We start from the raw sequence: 27500 nt of genomic DNA, 5'->3' as shown, positions 1-27500 counted from the left end.
TAAATTTATAAATGAGAGCCGTGATGCTTTTCAGTTTTATACGCTCGCCATGATTACCTTATTGTGGCTTACCGAATATTAAGAAAGGTTTTTGACTTCGAAAATCGCTGCTGATATTACTACTACTACTACTACTACTACTACTACTACTACTACTACCACCACTGCTACTACCACTGCTACTACTACTACTACTACTACTACTACTACTACTACAACTACTGATGATATTATTATTATTATTATTATTATTATTATTATTATTATTATCATTATCATTATTATTATTATTATTATTATTATTATTATTATTATTATTATTATTATTATTATTATTATTAATATTGCTATTATTGTTATCAACATCATAATCATCACCACCATTTTTATTGTTATCATTATTGAAATTAATGTTATTTGTATCTTTGTCGATACTACCATTCTTACTACATTTACCTGATGCTTTTATTACTATTATTATTATGATCATTATTACAATAACTTTAAAAAATTTGTTAAGTAGAAGTCAAAGTAAAAAAATCTGGAAGTGTGATGTTTGTCTACGATATATATATATATATATATATATATATATATATATATATATATATATATATATATATATATATATATATATATATATATATATATATATATATATATATATATATATATTTTTATAGAACAAGTTTTAAATGGTTCTTTTGGCAGTGGACCCAATAGAAAGTTGCTAATTACCCATCCTCTTCTCTCAATAGTAACCCAAAATTTTGGAACAGAACGGTTTCTTCAAGCAAGAATTCTCTGTTAGATATTGGAAAGTTTTTTACTATATTCTGATATGAGTATTTTCTCTTTATCCCTCTTCCTGTCTCTCATTACTCATCATCCTCTCCTCCTCTTCTTCCTTTCTTGATCCTCCATTTCCTATTAATTTCCTTTAGATTTTTCTTCCTCGTCTTCTTTTTCTTCCCTCCTCCTACTCCTCCTCCTCTTCGTCATACTTCTCGCCACTCGTTTTCTCTCAACCCTTCTTATGTTTCAACTCTTTCTCTCCCTGTTCCTACTTCTCCTCATTCAACAAAATAGACATTTAGTTTCGTCCATCTTAAAACAAATGCATTTATTCTTTGTTCTAGTTACACAGAAAACTATTCGCAATGCATGAAACATGAAACATGGAAAAGTACACAATATTACCATCAGTTTTAATGATAAGTTGATGATGCATCTATGCAGGTAAGAAAAACAGCATAAGCGGCTAAGAAAGCAGGCAAGATGAATCTTAATGCTGAATTCTTATTTTGTAAATTTTTGAGGGAAATCACGAGAAAAAAATAATAATATTCTAACATTTTCTCAGATACTCAGGTAGTTGCTATCTTGTGCAACATTCAATTGCATAACAGCATCACCTCTCTTGCAGGAACTATTACTGCATGTCAGAGGTTTTTCAGCTGTCTCTTAAACCTCCCCTCCAACATTGTTTCTCTCATTTCTCACTCTGTGCGGCAGCTCTTGCTTTTTGCCTCCGCGGTATAAAAACAATGTTACGTTATCATAGCAACACTCAGTGTATTTGTTTCCAGGTAATCTGTTTACAGTGGCGTAAGGCAGAACAGAAGCGAAATGAGAAATGAAACACGTTCTAATATCATCACTGCCAGCGGGTGATCAGCCTTCAAAAAGATTTCTGATAAGGATGAATCACTTGCATGTAATGGTTCGGAATTAGCTGAACAAGAAAGACAAATGATAATGACATCCTAAATAGTCGTCAAGCCAGTTAGTCTGACAGTTTATTGGGCATGTTGAAAGGCACCAGGAATGAAGCCATACGTGAATCAAGTTTCAAGGACAAAACAATCGTCAGCAACATATCTTCTGTCACAGATGTAAGACACTCAGAGTAAAACATCTACACAAAAGGAAGATGCATACCTATGAACTTATCTGTGACCTCTGTGGTTATAATTATGTCCTCTTGTTTCCAGTAAGAAAATATTTATCGTTATTAAAAAGAGTAGTCTGCAAAAGTCATCCCTTGGAGTTTCTTTCTGTTTAGGATCGTTAAGGACTGACTATAGCGTAGAGTACGCATCTCATGTGTCAAAATAAACCTCCATGCCTGCACTCCTTTGAAACGAGGCTTATTTAAAGTTGACCGTCCCATCAAGTTCCTTTCTTCCAAAAGATTGTCAGTCTATGGTAATGCTGCAGATCTTGTTAATCTTTATCATTATTCTGAATTTGCTGACTACCCCTTGAACGGCTCCTAGGCACGGGGTCGTCTGGTTATAATTATTACTTCATCCCTCATATTATCAAGCAAGGATAGCCTTCGTATTGTTCTGCTCTTCTATTTTCTTTAGGATTAAGCTTCTAAACTCAACTCGGGAGCCAAATTAGCATAGCGTTTCCTTCCTGAGAGGCAACAATTACCAGCCATACACAACACTACACAATGCTCCTAAGCCCCTGGCCATTCTCATTTCCATTGGTAACGTTAATAAAAAGTTATTATTCTGTACTGTTTTTTCTTTTGTACTGTAGAAAAATTATGTCGAGTCTCACAAGGAAATTGGAATAGCAACAATGAAAATTATTTAGGGATCGCAGAGAGCTACTATAAGAACCGATCAAAATCTTTTTACAGTAGAAAATTTATGCCATGTTTGACTCTGGGAAACTGGAGTAGGAATAATGGAGAACTATGGGTCGCATAGAGCTACTACAAAAGCTTCCTTAACAACTAAAACCATCCATCATTAAATTGCCCAGGTTGTTGCGTCAGACGGATTTAAGAAACATCTCTGAATGACAAAGTGTCCTGCCTTTTTTTAATACTACGAGTCGTCACTTATTGAAATGAGAAACAGACAAAAAAAATACATACATATACACAAATAAAAGCAGATAACAACCTCGTCATAAAAACTCGCCACTCTCTCATACACAGACAGCAGAAAGAAAAACTTGTAAAATAATCAAACAATGGAAGAAAACACCGAACTAGAAAAATCAACGAGAAAAGAATAGACTGAAAATGTAGTGAACTAAAAGTCATTTTCTTTTTATGTATGTTCGCGCGCACACACACACACACACACACACACACACACACACACACGAAGTTAAAACACCTGCTACGTAAAAATGACCGACAGATCAAGGTAAATCATAAACAAAGACCCACAAACAAACATAACAAATAATACACTGACGCACGACAAAAATCAAGTAGGCCAAGGTGAGAATGGAACACACCCTTACACTCACACCCATCCATAACTAAATAGACAAGAGGACAAGGGAAAAAGAAAGAGAAACGGGTGGAAAAAAGAGCAGGGTGACGGGCACACAGCGGTTTTTCACTTGCTTCCAACTATTCACACTGACAGGAGGCATAAGGTACAGGGACTATCGGTAATTAGGTCCTAAAGGTGATGGTCAAATCCACCCAGCGGTTCCAGGAAGGTGTCGCAGGGGACTAGGCGAAGCGGGAGGAAGAGGAGGGGAAACAGAACGACATGAAAGGAGATGGAGTCAAACTGTAATGTTATACTTGCGAGATGGGAATTTGATGTTTTGGAGAGAGAGAGAGAGAGAGAGAGAGAGAGAGAGAGAGAGAGAGAGAGAGAGAGAGAGAGAGAGAGAGAGAGAGAGAGAGAGAGAGAGAGAGAGAGAGAGAGAGAGAGAGAGAGAGAGAGAGCACACAGATATGGAGAGACAGAAAGTGAAAAAAACGGATAGGCAGGCAGACAATCAAGCAGACAGACAGACAAACAGACAGACTGACAAACAGGGACAGTGGCAAGCAGATAGGCAGACAGACAGACAGAAAGAAACATAATTCAGGTATCCAAAACGGTCATTTCCGAATGTGCAAAAGCTAAACCAAGGGATAATGAAGCAAAAAGTCACACAACAGGTAGCGCTGCCATTAAAAAGACAGTATGTTACCCGAAGCTCCATGTTCCATTAAAACTTGGCTGAGTTATGACGATGCTTTCCCGGCAAAATAAAGCCACGTTAATGGAAAAATATTCACCCACGTTTTCTTTTCCTTTGGCTACAGTATCAATCTTCCTTTTTAATATATACTTTTACGAAAAAATGTGCTATTTATCTATAATCTTCCGAATCATTCACAACCCTGAAAAACATGCTTCTATTTCAACCAGATATTACGGTGTCTGTACAGGATTAGGTAACTTACAATATTGGCAACACTGGGAGAACTTGCTTGTACAGTAAAATTTACTCACTCACAAGTCATACAAGTTATTTCATGTCTGTCTGTAAGTATATAGTACGTTCAAGATAAAAGTGAGACAGAGAGAGAGAGAGAGAGAGAGAGAGAGAGAGAGTCGCTCACTGATGAGATAAGTGGAATTAATGAAGATGTAGAGGCGAGGCGTGGAAAGGAAGGATGGCGGACATTTAATCTCCCATCCCGCAGTAATAAATGACGCTGTGCTATGAAGAAGATGAAAAGGAGAAAGAAAAAAAAAATAAATCTTTCCAACCTTCCAATATATTCCGTAAAAAAAGTAGACTGACTCCTCCGCTAGAATGAAATGCAAAACAGGATAATAAAAACAGCATTATCGCCGCTATCTGAAGAAGCAACAACAACAACAACAACAACAACAACAACAACAACAACACCGCTAAAAGACAGAAAACAAATTCCTCACTACCCGAGTCTTCTGTAACGAGTAAATACCATTAAATATACGCAAAGTGGAAAATAGGATGACAGAATGAGGCAGATTATTAAAGAGCTCACCGCTGAAAAGAGATGAGACAATACTAATTACGTCATGCGTCGCGAAGGAGAAGGAAAATGGGGACAATGATAAAGTAAAAAAAAAAAAAAATAAATAAATAAATAAAAAAAATAAATAAATAAAACGTCTCTATTAATGTGGAAGAAAAAAGTCTATGTAAGATCAACCCTAAATAATGTTAGCAGATAATTTAAAAATGTGTAGCAATAAAAGAATGTTAAGCAAAATAAAAAAATAATGGAAACGATAAAAAAAGAAAATCAGCGGAGAATTTCAAAGAATCAGTAGCAAAAAAATAAAAATAAAGAGGATAAAACGATGTAAAAATAAAGGAAACGATAAAAAAAACCCTAATAATATCACGTTCTCTCTCATGCCTCGAGGTCTTTCTACTCTCATCACTCTTAAGATACCAAGGCAAAGGCAGGTCGAGTTGTGTCACTTGAGGAAGCACAAGACACTTTCTATCAGCCTCGTGTTCTCCTCCGTCACGTGGCTCCTTCTATACTGCATCAAGGGTTTTGCTTTATCGGTTATTGATGTAATCTTGTTTTCCACACACACACAAAAAAGAAAGAAAATATTAAAGTCATCATTGCAGTAGTAAAACCAGGAGTAGTGGTGGTGGTGGTGGTGGTGGTGTGGTAGTAGTAGTAGTAGTAGTAGTAGTAGTAGTAGTAGTAGTAGTAGTAGTGGTAGCAGTAAAAGTAGCAGTAATGATGGTATTAGTAAAAGTGTTGGTGATAGCAAGATCTGCACTTTCATTTCTACATAACAAACACACACACACACACACACACACACACACACACACACACACACACACACACACATACACACACATAAGTAACATAAGAAACAAATACACGAAAAAAAAAAGAAAGGAAATATACACCACCTACTACTACTCCTACTCCTACTACTACCACCACTACTACTACTGCTGTTGTGTGTGTCTCTTTGTTACGCTTGGCTGCTGTATGGGAATGTATGTGTTTTCCTCGAGCAAATGCACCACTAGGAACCGAAAAAAAAAAAAAAAAGGAAACCGACAGCATAATAAAAATCTTATGAACGAGTTCCGGGCGAGGCAAACAGTACAGAGTCTTTGTCTTTCTTTTTTTCTGGGAAACACACAAAGAATAATATTAAATGAAAGATGAAGCAAGCAAAGAAAGGAGGTTAGGAATGGGGGGGAGAAGGAATGCAAGCAGAAACAAAAAAAGGAAATAACAGATTAAAATAATTCTCTCTCTCTCTCTCTCTCTCTCTCTCTCTCTCTCTCTCTCTCTCTCTCTCTCTCTCTCTCTCTCTCTCACCTCGCAAGAGCGTATACACCTACAGCTACACCCACTCACCCATCCATATCCACCTACCCACCTGTCCACAGACACACTCACAAACACACACACACACACACACACACACACACACACACACACACACACACACACACACACACACAGACACCACTACCATGAGTCACATCACGTAAACATGAGGCCGCTGCAATGCTAATACCCTACATGCATATCGATCATCCATACATAACAACAAACATGATACATCGCACATACATACACGCAAGCAGAAAGACATATTGACACAGACAGACAGACGGACAAATGCACTCGGTAACTTCGCATTAAAGCACAAACGAATCTATAAATATGACTGTTGCTGCTCATACTTATACCACCCGAACGGCTCCGGCACGATAAGAGTTAATTTGTGTTTTTTACCCTTCCGTAGGTTTATTACTACTTCGTTATTATTTAAAAAGGGAAATTAAAAAACAGGGTGTAAAGAAAGTACAGTAGTGGAGTCCGCTAAAACTACAGTAAAAGAGATTCTTGTCCTCCTCATCTTATATTTTACTGTAACACCTGGGCCTTCCCAACCCTCTTCACCCACATGTATTGATATTTATACATTCCAGGCTGTGGCTTTAGTGTAACTCTTTTATTATTCAAATGGAAAAATGAAGACAACCAGATTTCAAGAAAAGATGATTGTAGAGTTCGGTCTAAGCATTATAATGAATGTATCGTCTTGTCATCATCTTATATTTTACTCTAAGAAAGGCCTCCCACCACCTTTACTTATATTCGTAGGTTGTTTGTGCATTTCACGCAAAAAATCAGAAAAAAAAATTTTATTTATCTATTTAGTTATTAGTGTGCCCTGCTTTTTCTTACCATCTCTGTGTTAGTTGTTACTTAAATTATTCGATGCATGATATTGATGCTGATAATGATTGTAATACAGGTAATGACAATAGCAATAAATAGTGAAATTAATAAGTATAATAACATACAAAATAAGACACATATCAAAAGGTCAAATGGCAAGTAGACATATAATATGCGAAACACACATCAGGAAATATTAAAACCATTACGTAAAAAAATATTGTAAAAGCGTGTTTCTTTATTTTTCCTTGACATAGACACTCCTTGACATTCCTGCCAGTAAAGAGAACATAAAAAAAAAAAAAATACTGAATAAATAAACGAAAAAGATCAGATAAATAATGATTCAATACACCACAAAAATCACAACGATTATAAGAATGAGTCGAAAAACGAATAGATTAAAAAAATACATACATATATATATATATATATATATATATATATATATATATATATATATATATATATATATATATATATATATATATATATATATATATATATATATATATATATATATATATATAAATGAAAGATAAAACATGGAGCAAAAACATATTGGAGAAGACTCTCATGTCATTCCACGAGGTAAAAGAAAAGTTTGGTCAAGAGGCAAAAATAGATACTTGTTAAAATTTGTAATTAGTTGGCTCATTAGTCTTCCAAGAGGAGGAGGAGGAGGAGGAGGAGGAGGAGGAGGGAGAATGGGAAAGGGGGTAGCAGAAGGGAGACGAGAAGCAGAAAGAGGAGGAGAAGGAAGACAAGGAGTTGAAGGAGGAACAGGGGAATGAGGGGAAGCCTGAAAAAGAGTGAAGTGAAAAAGCTGGCTTGAGTGAATTTCTCATAATGCTCATACTTGGCCATGCGGTGGATGACGGTAAGAGATTGGCAGGTTTGTCGATAATTCATGAATTTTCTTTGACTATTTATTTCGGTTGAGAAAGAACGTTACTCATATTCTTTTATTTTCTCAAGGATAAAAATAAATGAATAAAAAAAAAAAAAATGAAATAAAAAAAAATAAAATAAAATAAATAAGAGGCTTCTTGCATTGACTATAATAATAAAAAAGGTAGAATATAACGAAAGTTACACGAGCATTGGTTGCCAAAGAGGGGAAGGAATGGAGATAACTGAGCTTACCACTGAGGAAAGTTTAAGTTGCTAAGACAGTCTGCTAACACCATACATTTACATGAATGTTGAGTGATCAAGACTTCGTAGGATGATATTAAGTATAGGATAAGGAAATGATAACTTACAACTCTTATGAAAACAGCGAAATCTCTTAGTCTGAAGTGTATTTGCCAAATGTTATGGTTATCACAGTTCACCAAGGTTAGACGTTTACGTGAATACTGAATGATCAACACTGACAGTTAGTAGAAGACAGTAAGTGCAGGATATGATGTTAGTAATTCATAACTATTACTGACAACAGCGACAACTCTCTTATTTTGGGAGTACATTTGTCAAATAGTTAATTCATGCTATCTTAATTGGTTTATAGTTGTTATCTTCCAGACAGCTACAAACTTGGGTGAGTCGTGAACTGATAAATAAATGCAATCAAGTCAATCGGGCAGCGTCACTCCAGTCGGTGAAGTTAAAAATGAAAACGAAAAATAGAAGTTCAGTATAGGTGACACTTCACTTATCTGGTTTGTGGTTTTCTTGATGCTGTCCTTCCATCCTTTCCTAATGTCTCACTTACACAATATGAGTAAGATATACATAAGTACACGTTGAAAGAGAGAACGGGAGAAAAGAGAAAAAAGCCAAACAGGAATGAACACAGAAGTCGGAATGTCAGATATGTAAAGAGATCAAATACATTCATCATTCATTTTTTAGTCGTTCACTTAGCGGCGAATAAGTCAATCAGTCATACACGCTCTCCAGTCACCGAGTCCAATAGTAGTACATGCCAGCCAGCCCACGAATTCATTAAAATTATTCATACCAGAATCACACTGTGGATCCAATAAAAGGCTCCCACTGCCCGACTCCCCAGCACGAACATGAATCACTCGCAAATCCTCACAACTAATATTGCACCGACCGCGCCTCGCTCCCATAAATAAATACAGAGCCATTAATTTGTTGCAGAATTTACTTGTGGGAAAATGTGACACGCTCTGTGAAATTCCACGTGATTACTAAAATTTCTGATAATTCAGGCATTCTGCTCGTATTGAAAACTAACAAAAAAAAAAGAAACAAAAAAAATAAAAAAATAAAAACTACGACGTACAAGCTTATATAAAAAAAAGTAACATATTAAACAAAAAGTGAAGCATGTTCAAATAATAAGTGTGAAGATGAATACGTTTTCTTCCCATTAATTTTTCATTGCTGTCACTTTACTACATGACTAAAATTTTCGATTTCGCAAATTTTCGCTCCTCTTTCAAAGAATCGCCATGCCACTAAAATGCAAGAAAAAATGTGTTACTGGAAACACAGAGGAAAAAGAAGACTTCTCGTATTGATAATGACTCTTTTTCAGTTACCTCCATTTTTCATGCAACAGAGACTTAACACTATTGACGTCATACAACATTACAAGCTTGAATAAACAACCCGCTGGAGACTTCTCACCATAATTTTGGACTTTAGATAAATTCAAGGCAATTAAGCAGAGGTAACGGCTCACAGCAGTCCTTAATTCTTATGTTGAACTGAGACAATGATTATGTAGTGAGGTGGGCTGTATCAGTTCCACGAGGAAACCCAATATGTGCTTAAAGAAGAACTATTGTATGTACATAGGTAAAATATTCTTTTGAATTCTTAAGAGAGGTGCGTAAAATATAACCATATTTAACTTTTAGAAAAGTATTCATGTCTACTTTTCATGCTCTAATTATCTGTTATTTTTGAGAAAACTTTTAACCACAATGTTTTATATATATATATATATATATATATATATATATATATATATATATATATATATATATATATATATATATATATATATATATATATATATATATATATATATATATATATATATATATATATATATATATATATATATATATATATATATATATATATATATATATATATATATATATATATATATATATTTAGGTCAGGACCTTAATTAAAAAAATAAATAAAAAATCAATAAAACTTCTTAATCTGATAATTAGGATGTGTTCCTTACTTAAAAAAAAAAAAAATTGTACATATGTAAAATATTCTTTAGAGTTCTTAAAAGTGTTGAGTATAAAATAGCCTTATGCTTAAAAAAAATAAAGATATTAAAAAAAAAACCCACACACTTTTTAATTGATCTATATTTTTTTTATATCAATATTTGTTTTAATAAAAACTCAAAAAAATCAATTAATAGTTTTAATAATAATAATAAAAAAAAAAAATCATATGATAATTGGGATATGTCCCTTTCATAAACCATCGTTCACTTGCAATGCTATCTGAATAATTCAGTCCTCGATAATATGTAGATCACTCCTTACTTATCTCTGGCAACGTCCTGATGCCTGAAACGCACGAACGAATTTTACGAGAAGGAACAAAAAGAAATAACATTATTATTATTATTATTATTATTATTATTATTATTATTATTATTATTATTATTATCAGTAGTAGTAGTAGTAGTAGTAGTAGTAGTAGTAGTAGTAGTAGTAGTAGTGGTAGTAGTCGTAGTTGTAGTAGTGATGGTGTAGTAGTAGTAGTAGTAGTAGTGGTAGTTGGTGGTATTATTATTATTATTATCATTATTATTATTATTATTATTATTATTATTGGTAGTAGTAGTAGTAGTAGTAGTAGTAGTAGTAGTAGTAGTAGTAGTAGTAGTAGCAGTAGCAGTAGCAGTAGTGTTACGTCTTAATATCAATAATAGTAGTAGTAGCAGCAGCAGCGGTAGCACCAGCAGTGGTATTGTAGGAAGCGATAAAATGACAACCAATAAAGAGATGGTGGCTGATATTCTGAGGCTCTTTTCCTCGCGTCCACTTCAGCCCTTGATAATATCTGAACCATGTGAGCCCCGTGCCCGCCATCCCTTGATATCCTTTGATTAGTGGGGCGGGAAAGGTAATGGAAGGTCCAGGATGCGAGACTGGTAGAAGCCATGAAGATACTTATTATAATCATCGTCCCTCTGTTTGTCTGTCTGTCTTTATCTGACGTTTCTTCTCAGCGGTAGTAACAATGGAAAAGCCAGAATGTGAGACTAGCAGAAGCCATGAAAATACTTATAATAATCATCGGCCCTCTCTCTGCTTGTGTCTGTCTGAATACAAGTCTCTCAAATCACTGATAGTAACAGTGGAGGCCGTAGATGTAGTGGTAAAAGAAGCAAAAGTGGCAGCACTAGCCAAAGTAATAGAAGTAATGATAGCAGTGGTAGTAGTATAAATTTTTTGTATTGCGTTAGTTTTCATTCTAGGTTCCTGGAATGAACGTCCATTATGAATTATAACTATTCCGAGAAAATCTAAAAGAGTTGATATTACTGTATGGGAACTACAATATATTGCTATTTTACTTTTAATTTTCCTTCAATAGAATCCATGTTAATAAAAAAAAAACGTATAGTTGCCTAGCACCAATTTTCTCCTTCCATGAATTCTTCAAAGTTATGAAAAAGCATTGTTCGTAAGATATCTCAACTGTGCTAAAAATTTGGCAACGTATACATTACCTGTGGAATATATCATATCCTACCACTAGGCTAGATCACACTATGCTGAATTACTCCGACATTAATGAGAACGGTCATAAAGTTTGCCTTGGGTTTCATCCATTGACTCAGTACCTTTCAAAATTAAGAAAAGTCGCATCAGTAGTTTTCCTTGGATATCAAAGACTAATGGTACATTATCAAACCGATACATGTTCTATTGCGAATTCATAAACACCTAAGAACATGGCGACCAAGGAAACTGCAAGACGCCAGTACGCATGCACGGAAGTCCCCACATAAAACATACATAGCTATATCAACTTATTAACTCCTATTCATACATGTATTTGGTATTCTTTTCAAGCTGTTTATCGAGTCGGCACTAACAACCTGATTACTGATTCTACACCAATCAACGAGTGCTTTATTTGAGGACCGATATCTTTCAGCCTACTTTTTAATTAAATTCCATTGAGTACGAGCTCATTCCTGATTACGGACACAAAGTATCTTGTCTGCCTCATCCCCGCTATCTCTTAATTTTTTAAACTAATGAATGTAAATTTATATGATTTACTCTCCTCTTGTAAGGGATATTCCGAAATCTGAGCGAATAGTTACTCCCAATATTTTATCATACTGATGTTACCACAGCAAGATGATAGATTACACACACACACACGCGCACACACACACACACACACACACACACACACACACACACACACACACACGCAATCACGCACGCACACCCAGACCATCACCCACTGGACCTCCTCTCCACTTTAGCTCATATGACTTCAACTGAAGTGGTCTGGCCTCAAAGTACTCAATATCCAATATCACGCGCCATAAACATATGTTTCCCTTGAGGCCCCGGCACCCTGTACATACAAGAGCATGTCACCACAACCAGCAGGTCCTCACCACAGCATCAAGCGACCGTCACAAACACAACCCACTAAACCTATGACAGTGAACTTTAAGGTCAAATTTCAAAGTACACCACCGCCCTGTGTCTTAATTGTTTTACTATTTTTTTTTACTTATCTTTAGTTTCCATTTAGTAAACTTTATTTACTCCCTTTTTAAAGTCAGTTATCATGAATTTGAATATAGTGATATGAATTTTTTTCCGAGCATTTTTAGTCAGTGGATGCATGAACTTTCTTTTTTTTGTTTTTGTTGTTGCTCTCCTCAATAGTAGTAGTAGTAGTAGTAGTAATAGTAGTAGTAATAGTAGTAGTAGTAGTTGTAATAGTAGTAGTAGTAGTAGTTGTAGTAGTAGTAATAGTAGTAGTAGTAGTAGTAGTAGTAGTAGTAGTAGTAGTAGTAGTAGATTAGTCGTCGTAGTATTCGTAGAATCCTCTTCCTCCTCCTCCTCATCATCATCATCATCATTACTATCTCACCATCCTCATCACTACATATTATTACAAACGCACACACACAGCTCAGGCTTCCTCGACCCGCCCATCATTACAGGGCTTAATGGAGATAAACAAGGCTCGGTGAATGGTTGTCGAGGGCCGAGCTTTGGGATGCAAGGATAAGACGTCTATTGCATTATGGAAGCGGATTAAGTGTACCTCATACCTGCAGAGAGAGAGAGAGAGAGAGAGAGAGAGAGAGAGAGAGAGAGAGAGAGAGAGAGAGGAGAGAGAGAGAGAGAGAGAGAGAGAGAGAGAGAGAGAGAGAGAGAGAGAGAGAGAGAGAGAGAGAGAGAGAGAGTTGAGTCTTTTCTGGAACAGACTCCTTTTTATTCGGCATTTATGTTGAAATAATTCATTACTAGGTGCTTTGGATAAAAAACGCAATAATTTCTTTTCCATTTAAGGTGGCAGCACACACACACACACACACACACACACACACACACACATCACGAGTTCCAGGTTGTGCTGAAAGTCAATATTTTTTTTCCTTTAGTGTTATTGTGGCCCTTACATGACATTGGTGGATATTTGAATTAATTTGGAATTGCTCTTTATAACTTGAAAAAAAAAAAATAACATACATTCTATTAATTTCCCAATATTACCCAGCGATGCGGCAGTTATCGGGTCAAGCCAGCCACCCGTGTGCACAAGTGTTTCATAAAATAGTATCACTTGTCCACTGCCTGGCCCGTGTTGTTTAAAATAGTTGTTTTTGTTAGTATAGCATATCGTTATTTCATATTTTTCCCTACTTCTGTTGCAAACATATACGTCAAATATTTTTCTCCCTTATCCAAATAGTAAGTTATATTTTTGCAAGACTGAAATCGAACTCGGACGAATTTATTGGAGTAAACTTTTGATCAGAGGCGCGAGCGAGACCAACCAGCGTGAAGATATTTTATGTATTGGCATACCAGATGCACCTCTTGTCTTCCAGTTCTCGAATTTAGTGTATCATTTCTCTTCCGATATAAGTTTTGCACTCATAACTTTTTAACAGAGTGGGAACGATTGAAATTTTGGAATGTTTCGTTTAGATTTTCGACTGTTCCGTGCTATGTGGTGTTGGTTTTATTACGAAATGTAATCTCTTTAATAGTGTCATACTCGTTGCTGACAGAGAGGGAGACTGACAAAGTAATATAGTACATGTAAACCCCTTTTTCATTCGCTGCTTTAAGCCTTCATTTCAAGTAAGGCATATGTATAAAAATTCTTGTAGTTTTTAATGTACTTTGCAAATGACTAATAAATTAACGATATTAAGTTAAATTTCAATGTGTGTCAGTGTGTATGTCCTTATCCTTGTGAGTGTGTATGTGTGTGTGTGTGTGTGTGTGTGTGTGTGTGTGTGTGTAATCTATCATCTTGCTGTGGTAACATCATTATGATAAAATATTGGGAGTTACTGTGTGTGTGCATCTCTCTCTCTCTCTCTCTCTCTCTCTCTCTCTCTCTCTCTCTCTCTCTCTCTCTCTCTCTCTCTATGTTCCATTTTCACCACCGCTTCGTTTCTCCATGAACTGCACACGGTACTTTCCTATTCACCTCTTGTGGCGCATTTTTCAAAATTTTCATTCACGAAAGGCACTTAATTTTAAATAAGCTTCTTTATAACCAGGTTCCTAAGGGATCAGGAGTTACGCCTCTGTTTTTCCTCTGTGCTTCCTCACACCACACACACACACACACACACACACACACACACACACAGTAATAGTCTCCACCCTGTTACACTCCGCTACTTCCCCATACCTCGCCTCGCCTGGTAAACAACATTGTACACATAATATTTTTCAAGCGGAAGCAGACATGACGCGCCTTTTAGAGAACACGAGGATCCACCGGGAAGGAGACACAGAAGACCTCTATTAGCTTTGTTCTCACTGTGCTCGCGTATCCCAGCTACACGTTGGTTGACACAGAAACGACAACGGAGGAGCGAACTCGCCATGGAACGGTACAGAATAATGTTAAGGTTTTAGATATATACTCGTACTTATCTAATTATAGACTAGTAGAGGAAAGGAGGAATAGGACAGCAGTATGGGGATATGTGAGTTTCGGAACTTAAAGAATACGATGGAGTATTCTTTAAGCAGATGCAGATGCAATGGTATATGATAATAGAGATATGTTCCTTTCTTAAAGAAAAAGGATTGATGAAAAAAAAAACCTCTTAAATGTCGTCACAAAAAAAAAAATAAAATAGGAGAAAAGAACCGAAAACTGAAATATTAGCTTTATAAGAGCAGTAATGTGTACAATTAGAGGACATGAGAAGACCAACTGCGCCATTACACCACGAAATATACATCACACTCAGGGACGCTGTTAAAGTACACGTTAGCACGGTAAGAAAAATCACTGTTTTCACGCGGGGAAATATATAGAAAAAGGAAAGAGAAATATAATCCGACAGCGACACGGGGCCTATAGGGCACGAGTGATGGAGTAAAATGAAATACGAAAAACATGGATAACAAGGTACAGGTCAAACTGGCGACACATGGGGAAAGGAACGGATGAATCCCCCGCCCCACCTCTCTCTCTCTCTCTCTCTCTCTCTCTCTCTCTCTCTCTCTCTCTCTCTCTCTCTCTCTCTCTCTCTCTCTCTCTCAGTAGAAGAGGGTACAAACCAGTCGCTCACTCTACAACAAGACTGGAAATATACAGCCACGTATTCCCTGTGCATCGCCAAAGGTAACAGGAGGGGCGAAGCAAAGGGAACGGGAGCTCTTTCCTCTGTTATTCTGTCCCCCACAATGAAACAAGACGCGACGCCTTGTCTGGCCAACCTCCATTTTAGGGCATCCCAGTCCCATGTGGCCTAGTGTGTGTGTGTGTGTGTGTGTATGTGTGTGTGTGTGTGTGTGTGTGTGTGTGTGTGTGTGTGTGTGTGTGTGTGTGTGTGTGTATGTGTGTGTGTGTGTGTGTGTGTGTGTGTGTGTGTGTGTGTGTGTGTGTGTGTGTGTGTGTGTGTGTGTCTCACACACAGACAAACAGACAAAAATACAGAAAAAGACAGAGACAGCCAGCCAAACAGACATACAGACAGATAGACAGACAGACAAAGATAAAGACAGAAAAATACGTGGATGGGTCCAGTGAAGGTTCGGCTTGTTATCCTCGGGGCACAATAACCAAAAATAGCCACAAAGATTCAACCAATATGTCACCACCAAACCAGTAGCGACCAATGGACGTGAAGCAGAGAACTCTTTGCGTCCCCTCACTGGAACTGTTTTCCTTACCAATGTTTATTAGTTTTTAAATCATAGTACGTGATAAATTTACCAACATAGTTTCTAGATTCACAGAGATTTTTAATTTTTTTTGGTTCATCGAAGGCGTTGTTATCTATTAAACTTTGCTTCTCTTACTTTTGTTTAAAGGAGACATTATTATTATTGCTTTCTAAATACCTGTACTTAATTAAAATGCTGTCTCCGTTGTCGTCGTTAATTTGATTATTACCGCTGCTGTTGTTGTTACCTCTATTGTTTTATATGTAAGAGGGATTGTGACCAAGTCCAAAAAAAAAATATATGAAAAACGCCCATTGAAGGTGACAGTCTCCAAATGGCAGTGAAAAAGAATTATCCTAAATTATGGAGGAAAAGGTCTTGAAACTTCCTTCGTTGTTGTTGTTGTTGTTGTTAATGTTGTTGACATAAATGAGAGGGCATGGCTCATCGATGAAAATGATTTAGAGATAAGAACTGAATATTTGCAGTTCCTTTTAAAACAATACAGTTCCAAAACACTGCCGGCGTACTTATTTATTTATTTTTTTCGATGTCTAGATAGTCCGTGTAACAGTTTAAGTTACAGTAAGGGAAACCACACAAAACAATGCGGTGTTTTTGGATTAATGTGTGTGTGTGTGTGTGTGTGTGTGTGTGTGTGTGTGTTTTTCTGGGCGGAAATTCTCAGGGATTTACTTAATACTCTTCAGTGATTGGCCCTGACGACGCCACCTATGCACAACACTGATAATATATTCAAATAACTGTGAAACATAACGCTAGGTATTGAAATATGAAGTCACGAAACAAAAAAAATACATAATTGCTTCTGAACAAACCTCCGTAAAGCTCAAACACAAAATATAATCCTTCACAAAATTATGTTAATGCTTACTTGAAACCGAATTTTTCTTCACATAGTCCTTCACAATAATATGGCCACTCACTCCCTTCCTCACTCCTTTACCCTCCTCCTCCTCCTCCTCCTTCCCTTAAAAATTCTATCCAGCGCTACACGACCTTGTTACTGCAGCGCAATAACTCAATCATTTTAAATTGTTCCTCCAATCTACGTATTATTTACTTCTGCCCTCGATCACATGAAACAAAATAATAATCATTCACTTGAAAACAAAACCCCTAAGATACTTCACAAAAGCATGTTGTCGCTTAATAGAAACAGGATTTTCTTCTCGCATAATCCTTCACAACTATATGTACACTCACTCCTTTCCTCACTTATTCACTCTTCCTTCACCTCGTAATCTTATACGACCTTTTTTATGGCAGCGCCATTATTCAGTAACTTCAAATCGTTCCTCCATCAATTATTTACTGTTCTCTCTCTCTCTCTCTCTCTCTCTCTCTCTCTCTCTCTCTCTCTCTCTCTCTCTCTCTCTCTCTCTCTCTCTCTCTCACCAGCCACATACCTCGTTAAGAGCGTGTATGTCCTCGATGGTGATGACCCGGTCCTTGTTGTGGTCAAACACGTCGGTGAAGTAATACGTGAACTTCTCTACCTGGAAGTCTGAGAGATAAATCTTGCCTTCTGTAGGCTGCAGGTCGTCGTCATCTTCGAAGGGCCGCCTCACCCACGTCGCTGCGGAAGACAGAAAATAAAAATCAGTCTCCATTCGTGTACGAGCGAGAGGAGCCAGGAACGGAAGGGAGGTATTTGAGGGAACAGAGTGAGGGGCTGACGAGGGAGGGTTGGAAGGGGAAGTGACTATAACTAAGACCTTCCTCCGAGGTAGGAAGAACTGTCATTCACGCGACACCTGTTTAATTCACCACCATCGCTTCCTGTGTTGCAATGTATGTCTGAAAAAAAAAAAAAATCAAGGAATCCAAACGAGAGAATCTTTCGGTGAGAATCATAAGGGAACCCATAACAAATAAAGTCCAATTTGAGAAGGCGACTAATTCGTAAAAACGCTGCAGAAACCAACGAAGCAAGAACAGCAGCGCCAGGATCAACAAAAAAAAAAAAAAAATGTAGTCGTGTGTGTGTGTGTGTGTGTGTGTGTGTGTGTGTGTGTGTATGTGTCTAGGTCTCATTCTTGTATCAAAAGGAACATCTGGAGGACTATGAACGTTGTCTCTAAGAAAAGGTTATACCACCAGCACTGGCAGAAACAACAGGACCAACCACCAGTGCCGTCAAAACAGAACCACCAGTGAAACAAGAAACACCCAAGAACTCAAACACCCGCTTCATCATCTATATTACCGAAAACATCAACGACTCGGGAGGAAGTGACATAGGCTCCCTTCAATTTTCAGATCTCTACCTCACAATATTCGCCGTCGCAATATCTCGAGAGGATCACGGCTGGAATCGTGATGCCGCCGCTAATCGGCCCATGAACACAGCACCTCAAGCCTGATTATGATGCGATAAGGATATTAACAGTCGACACCTTATAAACAAGTCAATAATTGCATCCATATATATATATATATATATATATATATATATATATATATATATATATATATATATATATATATATATATATATATATATATATATATATATATATATATATATATATATATATATACTTCTCACACTCTTTTTGCCTCTTTTTTTTTTCCTTTTATGGACTGGCACCTCAGTGAGTTTTTTTTTTGTTGCCCTTGGCCAGCACCCATCTTACATTAAAAAGCATGTAATATATATACGTACAGCACTCTTTTGTAAATCACCCCGGCAGACTCCATAATTAATCTCCGAGGGCGCCGTGGTGCCGCGAGAAGCAGGCGGGACCATTGCCGAAAGGGAAGAGATTCCAGGAAATTAATCGCAGCTAATATCTCTTCCTAGAAGCAGGAAGCAAGCCAGAACTCAGGTATCATACCAATACTTGCGAATCAATGACCAAGTCGAGACCTTGATAACACAGGATATCAGGGTTCATAGCAGCACTAGATCAATAGGTTGAGGACAAATACATGAATTCAGTGTAAATTTCAATGTATCTGTGAGATACGCATACTTTTTAACATATTGATGCAAAACTGTTCATGAGAAGTTTCTCTATAGTAGCCTTGTTATTAGTCACTTTTCCAAGACCCACAGTAAGGACACCAAGCTCTCCTCTATAAACAATAGTGGCAGGATCACGTCCATCACCAAGGAAAGCCGCTGGATTTGGCTCTTCAGGACAAAATCGCACTGGATGTGAACTGAATTTGTTAAGGTCGATATCTAACAAATGCCAGAATTTATGGAACATTCCATGAGTAATTTTTTTTTTCGAGTTGAAAGCTCAGAAAGTACAGGAAAAAATATTAAAACTGATCTGTGTCTGAGGGTGAAAAGAGGATGCTGGAAGATAATTTAGCTGGAGGGGAATATGGAAAAAGGAAACAATGGTGAGGTAAATGGGGTGAATGGCTGGATGGCTTGGTGACACAGTAGGGGATGAAGGGATGGAGAGATGGTGTTTATAATAAATAATGGTAGGCAGCATGGCGGCACAACCTTGGCCTGCTTCACCTCCCTCCTTCCTTCCAGCTGCTGGAAAGAGTATATTCTCCACTTTCATGTCTCAGTTAATCAATGTATCAAGAAATATAGGAAGCATTAAGGTCTGTTATGTCAATTTTGAGTGGGATAAAAATATAACTCTAGAATAATTCAGATCTCAAGACCATTCTATAATAAATTAATACATACCGATCAACCCTTCGTTTCTCACTTTTATAAACGGAGTTGAAATCATGCCTCGTCTTTCCTGCAACTTCACTCAATTTTTTTTCGTACCAGAGACAACACTATTGTTCCAGAAAAAAAAAAAAAAACATATCCCTATCACATTTTTTACCTCATACCAACTATTACCATATGACATAAGATTACATTCCGCATTATTACAGACCAGTAGAAGCCCACATTTCTTACATATTCCTGCATTTTGCCTCAACGCTTGGCAAATTTACCGTTATTGCATCTAATAGCACACCGAGAGGGCGGCAACACAGCACAGCACAGCACAGCGGAGCACAGCGTAGCACACATTCATGCATACTCGTACATCCGCACCGGCATCACAAAGTCTCTCTTCCACTCCGCCACCCGACATCCATATCTCGAGTGTCACGCCACGACCCGATCCATCTTAATAAATGTTCTTCCTAAATACAGTTACGCTAAGGTCCCATTTTCCTTACATTGGTCACACATCAACTGCAGCACACACACACACTTCTAGATTAGACTTACCTTTAGGATTAATGTTAAGTATTTCCCCACCCCCTCTGTATATTTTCAGTTTGTTAACTACCTAAATAATAAACCGCTTATTATTATTATTATTATTATTATTATTATTATTATTATTATTATTATTACTATTATTATTATTTACGTACAATATTACTTCACAGCCTTTCACAACGCTACACCAATGTAATTTTTGCCGTACCCAGCACCGCCATTCTCACCCTCTTAATCTTCATCATCGCCACAAATATGAATTTCCCAGCTTCCCGCCAGTGTGTGCTGAGGGTACGTGCGGCGCTGCCTCACTGGCTGGGAGGGAAGGAGGGAAGGAAGCACATGGTTGCTGTCTGGAGGGTGTTTGCTGCAGGAAGTTATGATTAAGTCTCTCTCTCTCTCTCTCTCTCTCTCTCTCTCTCTCTCTCTCTCTCTCTCTCTCTCTCTCTCTCTCTCTGTTTACCCTCAATCTGCTGGTCTCTTCCGCCTACACTAATGGACTTTGGCATTAGACGCCGCGGGGACTCTCTGTCAAGCGTCACCTTCCACAAAGGGGCAGTGGGGACAACGGGTCTCGCCTCGACTACCTGCAGATGCGCCGCAGTTTCCCCAGCAGTCATTTAGATGTCCATTATATTTAACACGTGCTATTCGTGTGGGTGTGAGGCTACGAACTGTGGCTCTTATGTGGTGAGACTCAAATGAAAAGGTAGTGTTCAGGACGTGTGTGTGTGTGTGTGTGTGTGTGTGTGTGTGTGTGTGTGTGTGTGTGTGTGTGTGTGTGTGTGTGTGTGTGTGTGTGTGTGTGTGATCAAAGTGATTGAAAAAAATAATGCCCTCACACATTTCTGACCTTTCTTTCAAACTACTCCCAGAATTTTCTAATGAATATTCGTGCATTTGTTTGTATTTCCCTAATTTTAATACCATATAAATGTTCAGCTTCTTTTATCATACAGTTATATCCATATACACACATACGTAGTTGTGCTCCTCTAGCCGCATGTCTCTTTACTAAACTTGCCTCAGCTCAACACTTCCATAAAAAGAGATCATCTGAATTCTCAGTGGGGTTCTCTGTATATTACTCATAATTCTAGACATCGCCTACCAGGATACATCACTTTAACTCATTAACCTACAAAAACCTTTCCCTGTATTTTAATAATTTGGCTTTGGTGATTTTCTTTCTCTTTTCTTTTTCAGTTCGTTTCCTTGAACCGAAGGCTTTACGCATTTAATTTTCATTGTTACTACTTTTTTTTTAATAGTTTTCTTTAATCATAAATGCGTAAAATAACTCGTACTTCTGTAGTTTCAAAGTTCCTTTATTCTTCTGTGGTCTCACACGAGCGCAATCTACACCTTCCCCCCTTACTCTAGTCCCAGCAAACAATGAACCACACAACACACCATTTAGCGACACAGTTTCTCCCTGCATTAAAAATTCTGACAGCTGCATTCACATTTCCTCTCTGTTGAGGAATGGCTTCCGGCACCTCACTTCCATATTACTACTTCGCATTCCTAACTGTGCACTCCATCTTCTTAATCAATGCTTCTCTCTCATTAGTGTCACTCAAAAGCCTTTCAGAATTCTCGCCTCGCCTAATTTACATTGCATACTCGTACTTCCTCTCCAGCACCTTTGTTTGTGGCAAGACCACCCCTGCCACTTGCTCCCTTTAATACATTCACATGATGTACTTTCCACCTAAACTGCTTTTTGTCTTAATTATTTTTCCAGACTAGCTTCTCATTAACCTTCTTTTGCCTAATGAATATTCCTGTTTACTTCCTTGCTGCTTCTGCCTGTCTGTCTGTCTGTCTGTCTCTCCCCTCTCACCTTTAGTCTATCCAGCCTTCTCCGTAAGACGCTATTGTAATGCATCTTATTTTTTGACGAGAATGGCTGCTTCAGTTCATCACTCCACCGTTCCTGCCCATTCTTCTCCTTCTGTTACCTAACTTTCCCAAGTCACGTAAATCCCATTAAGTTTCAAGATCTGCCTTCAGAAATACTTTAAATTCTTCTTCTTAAACTTTAAACCTTTCTTTTTTACTATTTGCCACACTGCTCCATTTTTTCTTTTAACTTTTTCATATTTCGCTTTCTCTATTCGTCTCTCACATTTCATAAATACACAAAACTATATTCACACCCGTTTCGTCCAAAAGTTTATAAAATATCTCTTCTCCTCCCACTTGAGCTACAAGTAAGAAACTTTTCTCACGCCTGTATATTAGTAAGCAATGCACTAAATTATTGCTAACTCTTTATATTCACATTCGCACCAATATTTCTGCTTTTCGGTGACGTTTAACTTATTCTCTCGGATTTAATTCACTTCAGACACTCTGTTTACTTTAATTAATCCTTCCAAGCAGTGGGTCTTATCTTTGGATTCAGGATCCAGACACAATTGCTTTCTTTCCTTCCCTAAAGCTTTCTAAACACTTTCTCAGCGATTCCAGGTAGGCAACACAGGCACACACACACACACACACACACACACACACACACACACACACACACTGTGAAAAGAAAGAGAAAAGAATAACCTTTCCAGCCACTATTTCCTTCTCCCAGGCCGCCAGCAAGAGTTAACTGTTTTCCATTTCTCCTTGCCTCGTTCGACTTCCATCCACGTCAATCTCAAGTTTATCTCTCTTACACCTTTTACCCTTCCTCCACAAGGTTCATCCCTCACGACAAATAGCCACGCTCTATCTCGCTGGCATCCGATCACTACCTCTTTCATAAATCTACCAACACTTCCTTCCTGCTTCCGAGTTTGTTCTCTTATAAAGTCATAAATTCCATGCTTCTTTCATGAATGATTTTGCTTGTCTTGTAGTTCTCCCTCTCTTTTTTTTTTTTTTCAAGCTGATTTCCCTAATGAATGAAAAAAGAACACTGTAAAGTTAATTCCACTTTTTTTTTTTGGGTGTGTGTGTTTTCAACCATTAACTCTCATTTATATATATAGTTTTCAACAACTCAGTTAAAAAAAGCAATTATTCATCAGCTGTGTCCTTTTCTCTTATTCCCTCCCTCTCTTATTCATTATCTCCCAGTTCTTCCTTTGACCTACATTCATCAGTTATCCTTCCCCCTTCCTTCTTCCCTTCCTCTCTCTCCCCCATACGATTACCCTCCTACTCTCCTCCCTGACCACTCTACCGTTCATTCATTAGTTCTTCTCCTTTCCCCTTCTTTCCTTCCTCCTCCCATTGTTACTCTCCAACTCTTCTCCCTTAGCCATTTTACCATTCATTAGTTCTTCTCCTTTCCTTTTCTTTCCTTCATTCTCCCATTATTACTCTCCAACTCTCCTCCACCTGGACATTTTACTATTCATTAGTTCTTCTTCTTTCCCCTTCTTACCCTCCTCTCCCCACTGTTACCCTCTTTCTCTCCCCCTGACTGTTCTACCATTCATTACTTCTTTTCTTTCCCCCCTCCCTCCGACTCTCTCCTTCCGCCACCCTGCCTTGTCTTCCTTCGACTCACGCATGGGAAACTAATTACGTCAGATGTTTTATTTACTCGACCGAAATAACGTGGAGACAGATGGAAAAAATTGGGCAGAAGAAACACAAGAAGTTGGAGGAGTATGGGGAGAGGTGGTGGTGGTCGTGGTGATGGTGGAGGAGGAAGAGGGTGAGGATAAGGAGGAGGAAAAGGAGGAAGAAGAGGTTGTGTCAGTCAGGGGAGTGATTTAGAGAGAGAGAGAGAGAGAGAGAGAGAGAGAGAGAGAGAGAGAGAGAGAGAGAGAGAGAGAGAGAGAGAGAGAGATTTTTACTAATGAATCTGAAACCATATCCCTTATTAAAAACAGTCACTTTACACAAACGCTCACAAAAAAAAAAAAGGTGATGCTGAAAGAAAAGAAAAATCAGGTACAACAATACCTCACTCAGTGGGTTTTAATGACTGATTATACTGAGAAAAAAACTTAAGCTCTTTTCCACATATAAAGAATAACTATAAAGCCTTTATACTTCTATCATATCGTGGGATTTCCTAGCACTTTTAATTACGTGATGAACAAAAACAAAAACAGGTTCTGAATTAACTATGTGGGCTAGGAAAAAAATAAATAAATAAAATAAAGGGATCTCATTCTGGCTTTAATTTGAAACATATCACAATAAAATTTAAGAAGAAATCAATAAAAAAAAAACGAGTTAATCAGTAATACAGTCCAAGATACATAATGAACTAGTAATGCGACAAAAGACTATCACGTGAGTTTTGAAAGTGCAATGAAGAAAATGTTTTCACTCTCTCACCTTGTTATTTTGAATCTCACTATTTCCTTTTTTCACGCAGTATCTCATAAAGAATTTCACAGGTGTATCTAAGACAGAAAAAAAAAGTTACAATATAAAGCTACATGTCAGTTAATCATCTCCATCCCACACGCCACGTCCTCTCACATGAAAATCACATGAATCCAATTTTTACACTCAATTACCAAACCAGTCAACCTAAAAACACGTATTACTATCACTGTTACACCTGCTTCATTACGTCTGCTACTACCACAACTACTGCCAACACTAAAACAACTGCTTCTGCTGCTACAATTTCACAATTTCCACAGCGCTAAGTTCACCACGTTGTCCTACTTACACACCATTACTTGTACTCTACTTACACAAATATCTACAGTTACCTCTCGTCCCCTGCATTACATTTACTACGTGTGGCCCAAAGGATACGATGGAAGGACATAACAGTATGTTCATTGGAGTGAGTATGACACTGGTGTTCTTTGACAGTGAGCTACGTGAGTTATGAGTCTGGAAGCTACCATTTACGACAGAGAGAGAGAGAGAGAGAGAGAGAGAGAGAGAGAGAGAGAGAGAGAGAGAGAGAGAGAGAGAGAGAGAGAGAGAGAGAGAGAGAGAGAGAGAGAACATAGTTACCTATTTACAAATATAATGTAAAGAAGCACACGGTCATTGATTTTCACCACACTCAGATCTCCTAGACACCAAGATACAAAGCAAATATACGAGAGTACATATATCCAATCACACAACAATCTCTCTGGTCTGCTGAGAGACATGCCGATGACACTCATTAGACACAAGGACAGGGAAGCCGTGTGTCAAGTATTCCGTGCCTGCTTCGAGGTTTTTTTTTTCTTTTTTTTTTTATTGTTTAGCGATGGCTCAGGTGATACTGCAGTGCGAGGTACAACAAGGGTTCACAGTCTCTCTCTCTCTCTCTCTCTCTCTCTCTCTCTCTCTCTCTCTCTCTCTCTCTCTCTCTCTCTCTCTCTCTCTCTCTCTCTCTCTCCTTTAGGTGTGTTCACTCACAGCCAAATAATGATAAAAAAAAGGAAAGAAGAAAATAGACGAAATTTTCAAACTAATATTGAAATCACGAGCCAGATGTTAAATATAAAAAACGAATACACACACACACACACGGTAGCATTTGAAAATTAAATAAAATCTTTGCAACTTTGATTCTTCTTTACTATTCATACTACACCGGTCACAAAGAGTCTGGAATTGGGTTGGGGGAGGGAGGGGATCTCTATCCCTGTCTCAGCGGCATCTACTGGATGGTATGTGAGGCACAGCGCCGCACCAAAGGGGGACAGGAACATGGTAAAAGTTTCTCCACACATCAAATTGTAACACTTGAGGGACACACGGTGGGCAATACTGTTACTGGTCTACAGGTAATTCCAGGTCGCTACGGGTGATTCCAGGGCGGGGTCCATTAAGGGACTAGCCATGTAGTGTTGGAAGGGCACAGGCTGTCTCACACACATGCACCGCCCTATTTGCTGAAGAGAGCGGGAAAGGAAGAAGAAACACCTTAGAGCTCCGCGAGCATATACCGACTGACTGAGGTGGTGTAGACTCAGGTATCTGGAAGCGCATTCAGGAGTAGTGGTGTAGAAAGTAGCCAATTCAGAGACAACAAGAGAGGACACCTGCAGTCTGGCATGCAGAATCACCAGACAACACTCGTCGGCTACACAAAGGCCGAGCTCCCAGGCCGTCAACTCCAGGAGTCGAAAGGAAAGAAGGATTCAGATAGGCACGGTAGATATCAGTTTCCAGAATGTAGCTGCAGCGGCAGCAGTAGTAGTGGTAGTAGTGGAAGTAGTGGTAGCAGCAGTAGTAGTGGTAGCATCACTCAAGGCAGAGACGAGAAGACTTGAGAGCCATAAATCTGGGAGGCTGCCGGGCGGTGCGAGTAGTGACAGGAGAAAGAGCCTGCTGCCTAAGGGCTACACGGCCGCGGTGGAGTGGCAAGGCGCTGCCTGTGCTCTATGAAGACAGAGTGAGCGGAACATGAAAAGCCGGAGTGTGAAAATGGCTTTACAAGAACACAACAAGCAGTGCAGGTCCAATCTAGTAAATAACTAGGGTCGACATTTCTAGTAGAGTCTAGAAACGCTATACAGTTGTAGTAGTAGTAGTAGTAGTAATGGTGGTGGTTGTGATGATGGTAGTGTGCCTTGGAGATGGCAGAGGACGAGAGAGAAGACGAGCTAGCGGAGAAGGAAATGTTCTCAAACCCTGTGAAGCTGCCGCGCCTCCGACCGGCAGCACGCTGGCGGAAGACCCCTGCTGGTGGCGGCCGAAGTAGTGCCTGCGTCGAGGAGTCAGTTGGATCCATGAGTTCGAGTCCACTGCGTCGGTGAGAGAGGTGTTAGCGGTATGGTGGTGATCTGGGGGCTTTAGTAGGTGAGGAGTGGGGGGGTGGGAGAAAGTGAAGGAAGAATTCCAGGAAAACAAAGCGAACAGTAGGAAGGAAAGTAAGAATGTACATCAAAATCGTCATATAAGGCAAGAGAGAAATAATCAGAAAGACACGAACATAACAAAATCGATATAACGAAAAAAAAATTACATGTAAAGAAAAGAAGTGACATCATGATGCTAAAATAAAGAAAAA

At 38.2% G+C, this 27500-nt stretch overlaps 1 protein-coding gene across 1 annotated transcript in view; it reads right to left on the bottom strand.

Annotated features, from left to right (window-relative positions):
* LOC135107241 (uncharacterized) overlaps positions 1-27352 on the bottom strand; it is a gene marked incomplete at its 5' end in the record, with an annotated part of 51811 nt that extends 24459 nt beyond the window's left edge. Inside the window, 2 exon segments of the mRNA XM_064016901.1 lie at positions 17778-17947; positions 27121-27352. Coding sequence (XP_063872971.1) covers positions 17778-17947; positions 27121-27352 — 402 coding nt within the window.
* Positions 27353-27500: the final 148 nt, after the last annotated feature.

The sequence above is a fragment of the Scylla paramamosain genome, chromosome 15 (genome assembly GCF_035594125.1).
Source record: "Scylla paramamosain isolate STU-SP2022 chromosome 15, ASM3559412v1, whole genome shotgun sequence".
NCBI classification, from domain to species: domain Eukaryota; kingdom Metazoa; phylum Arthropoda; class Malacostraca; order Decapoda; family Portunidae; genus Scylla; species Scylla paramamosain.
The sequence above is the reverse complement of the archived record's forward strand: the minus strand, read 5'-3'. Positions and strand labels throughout refer to the sequence as shown.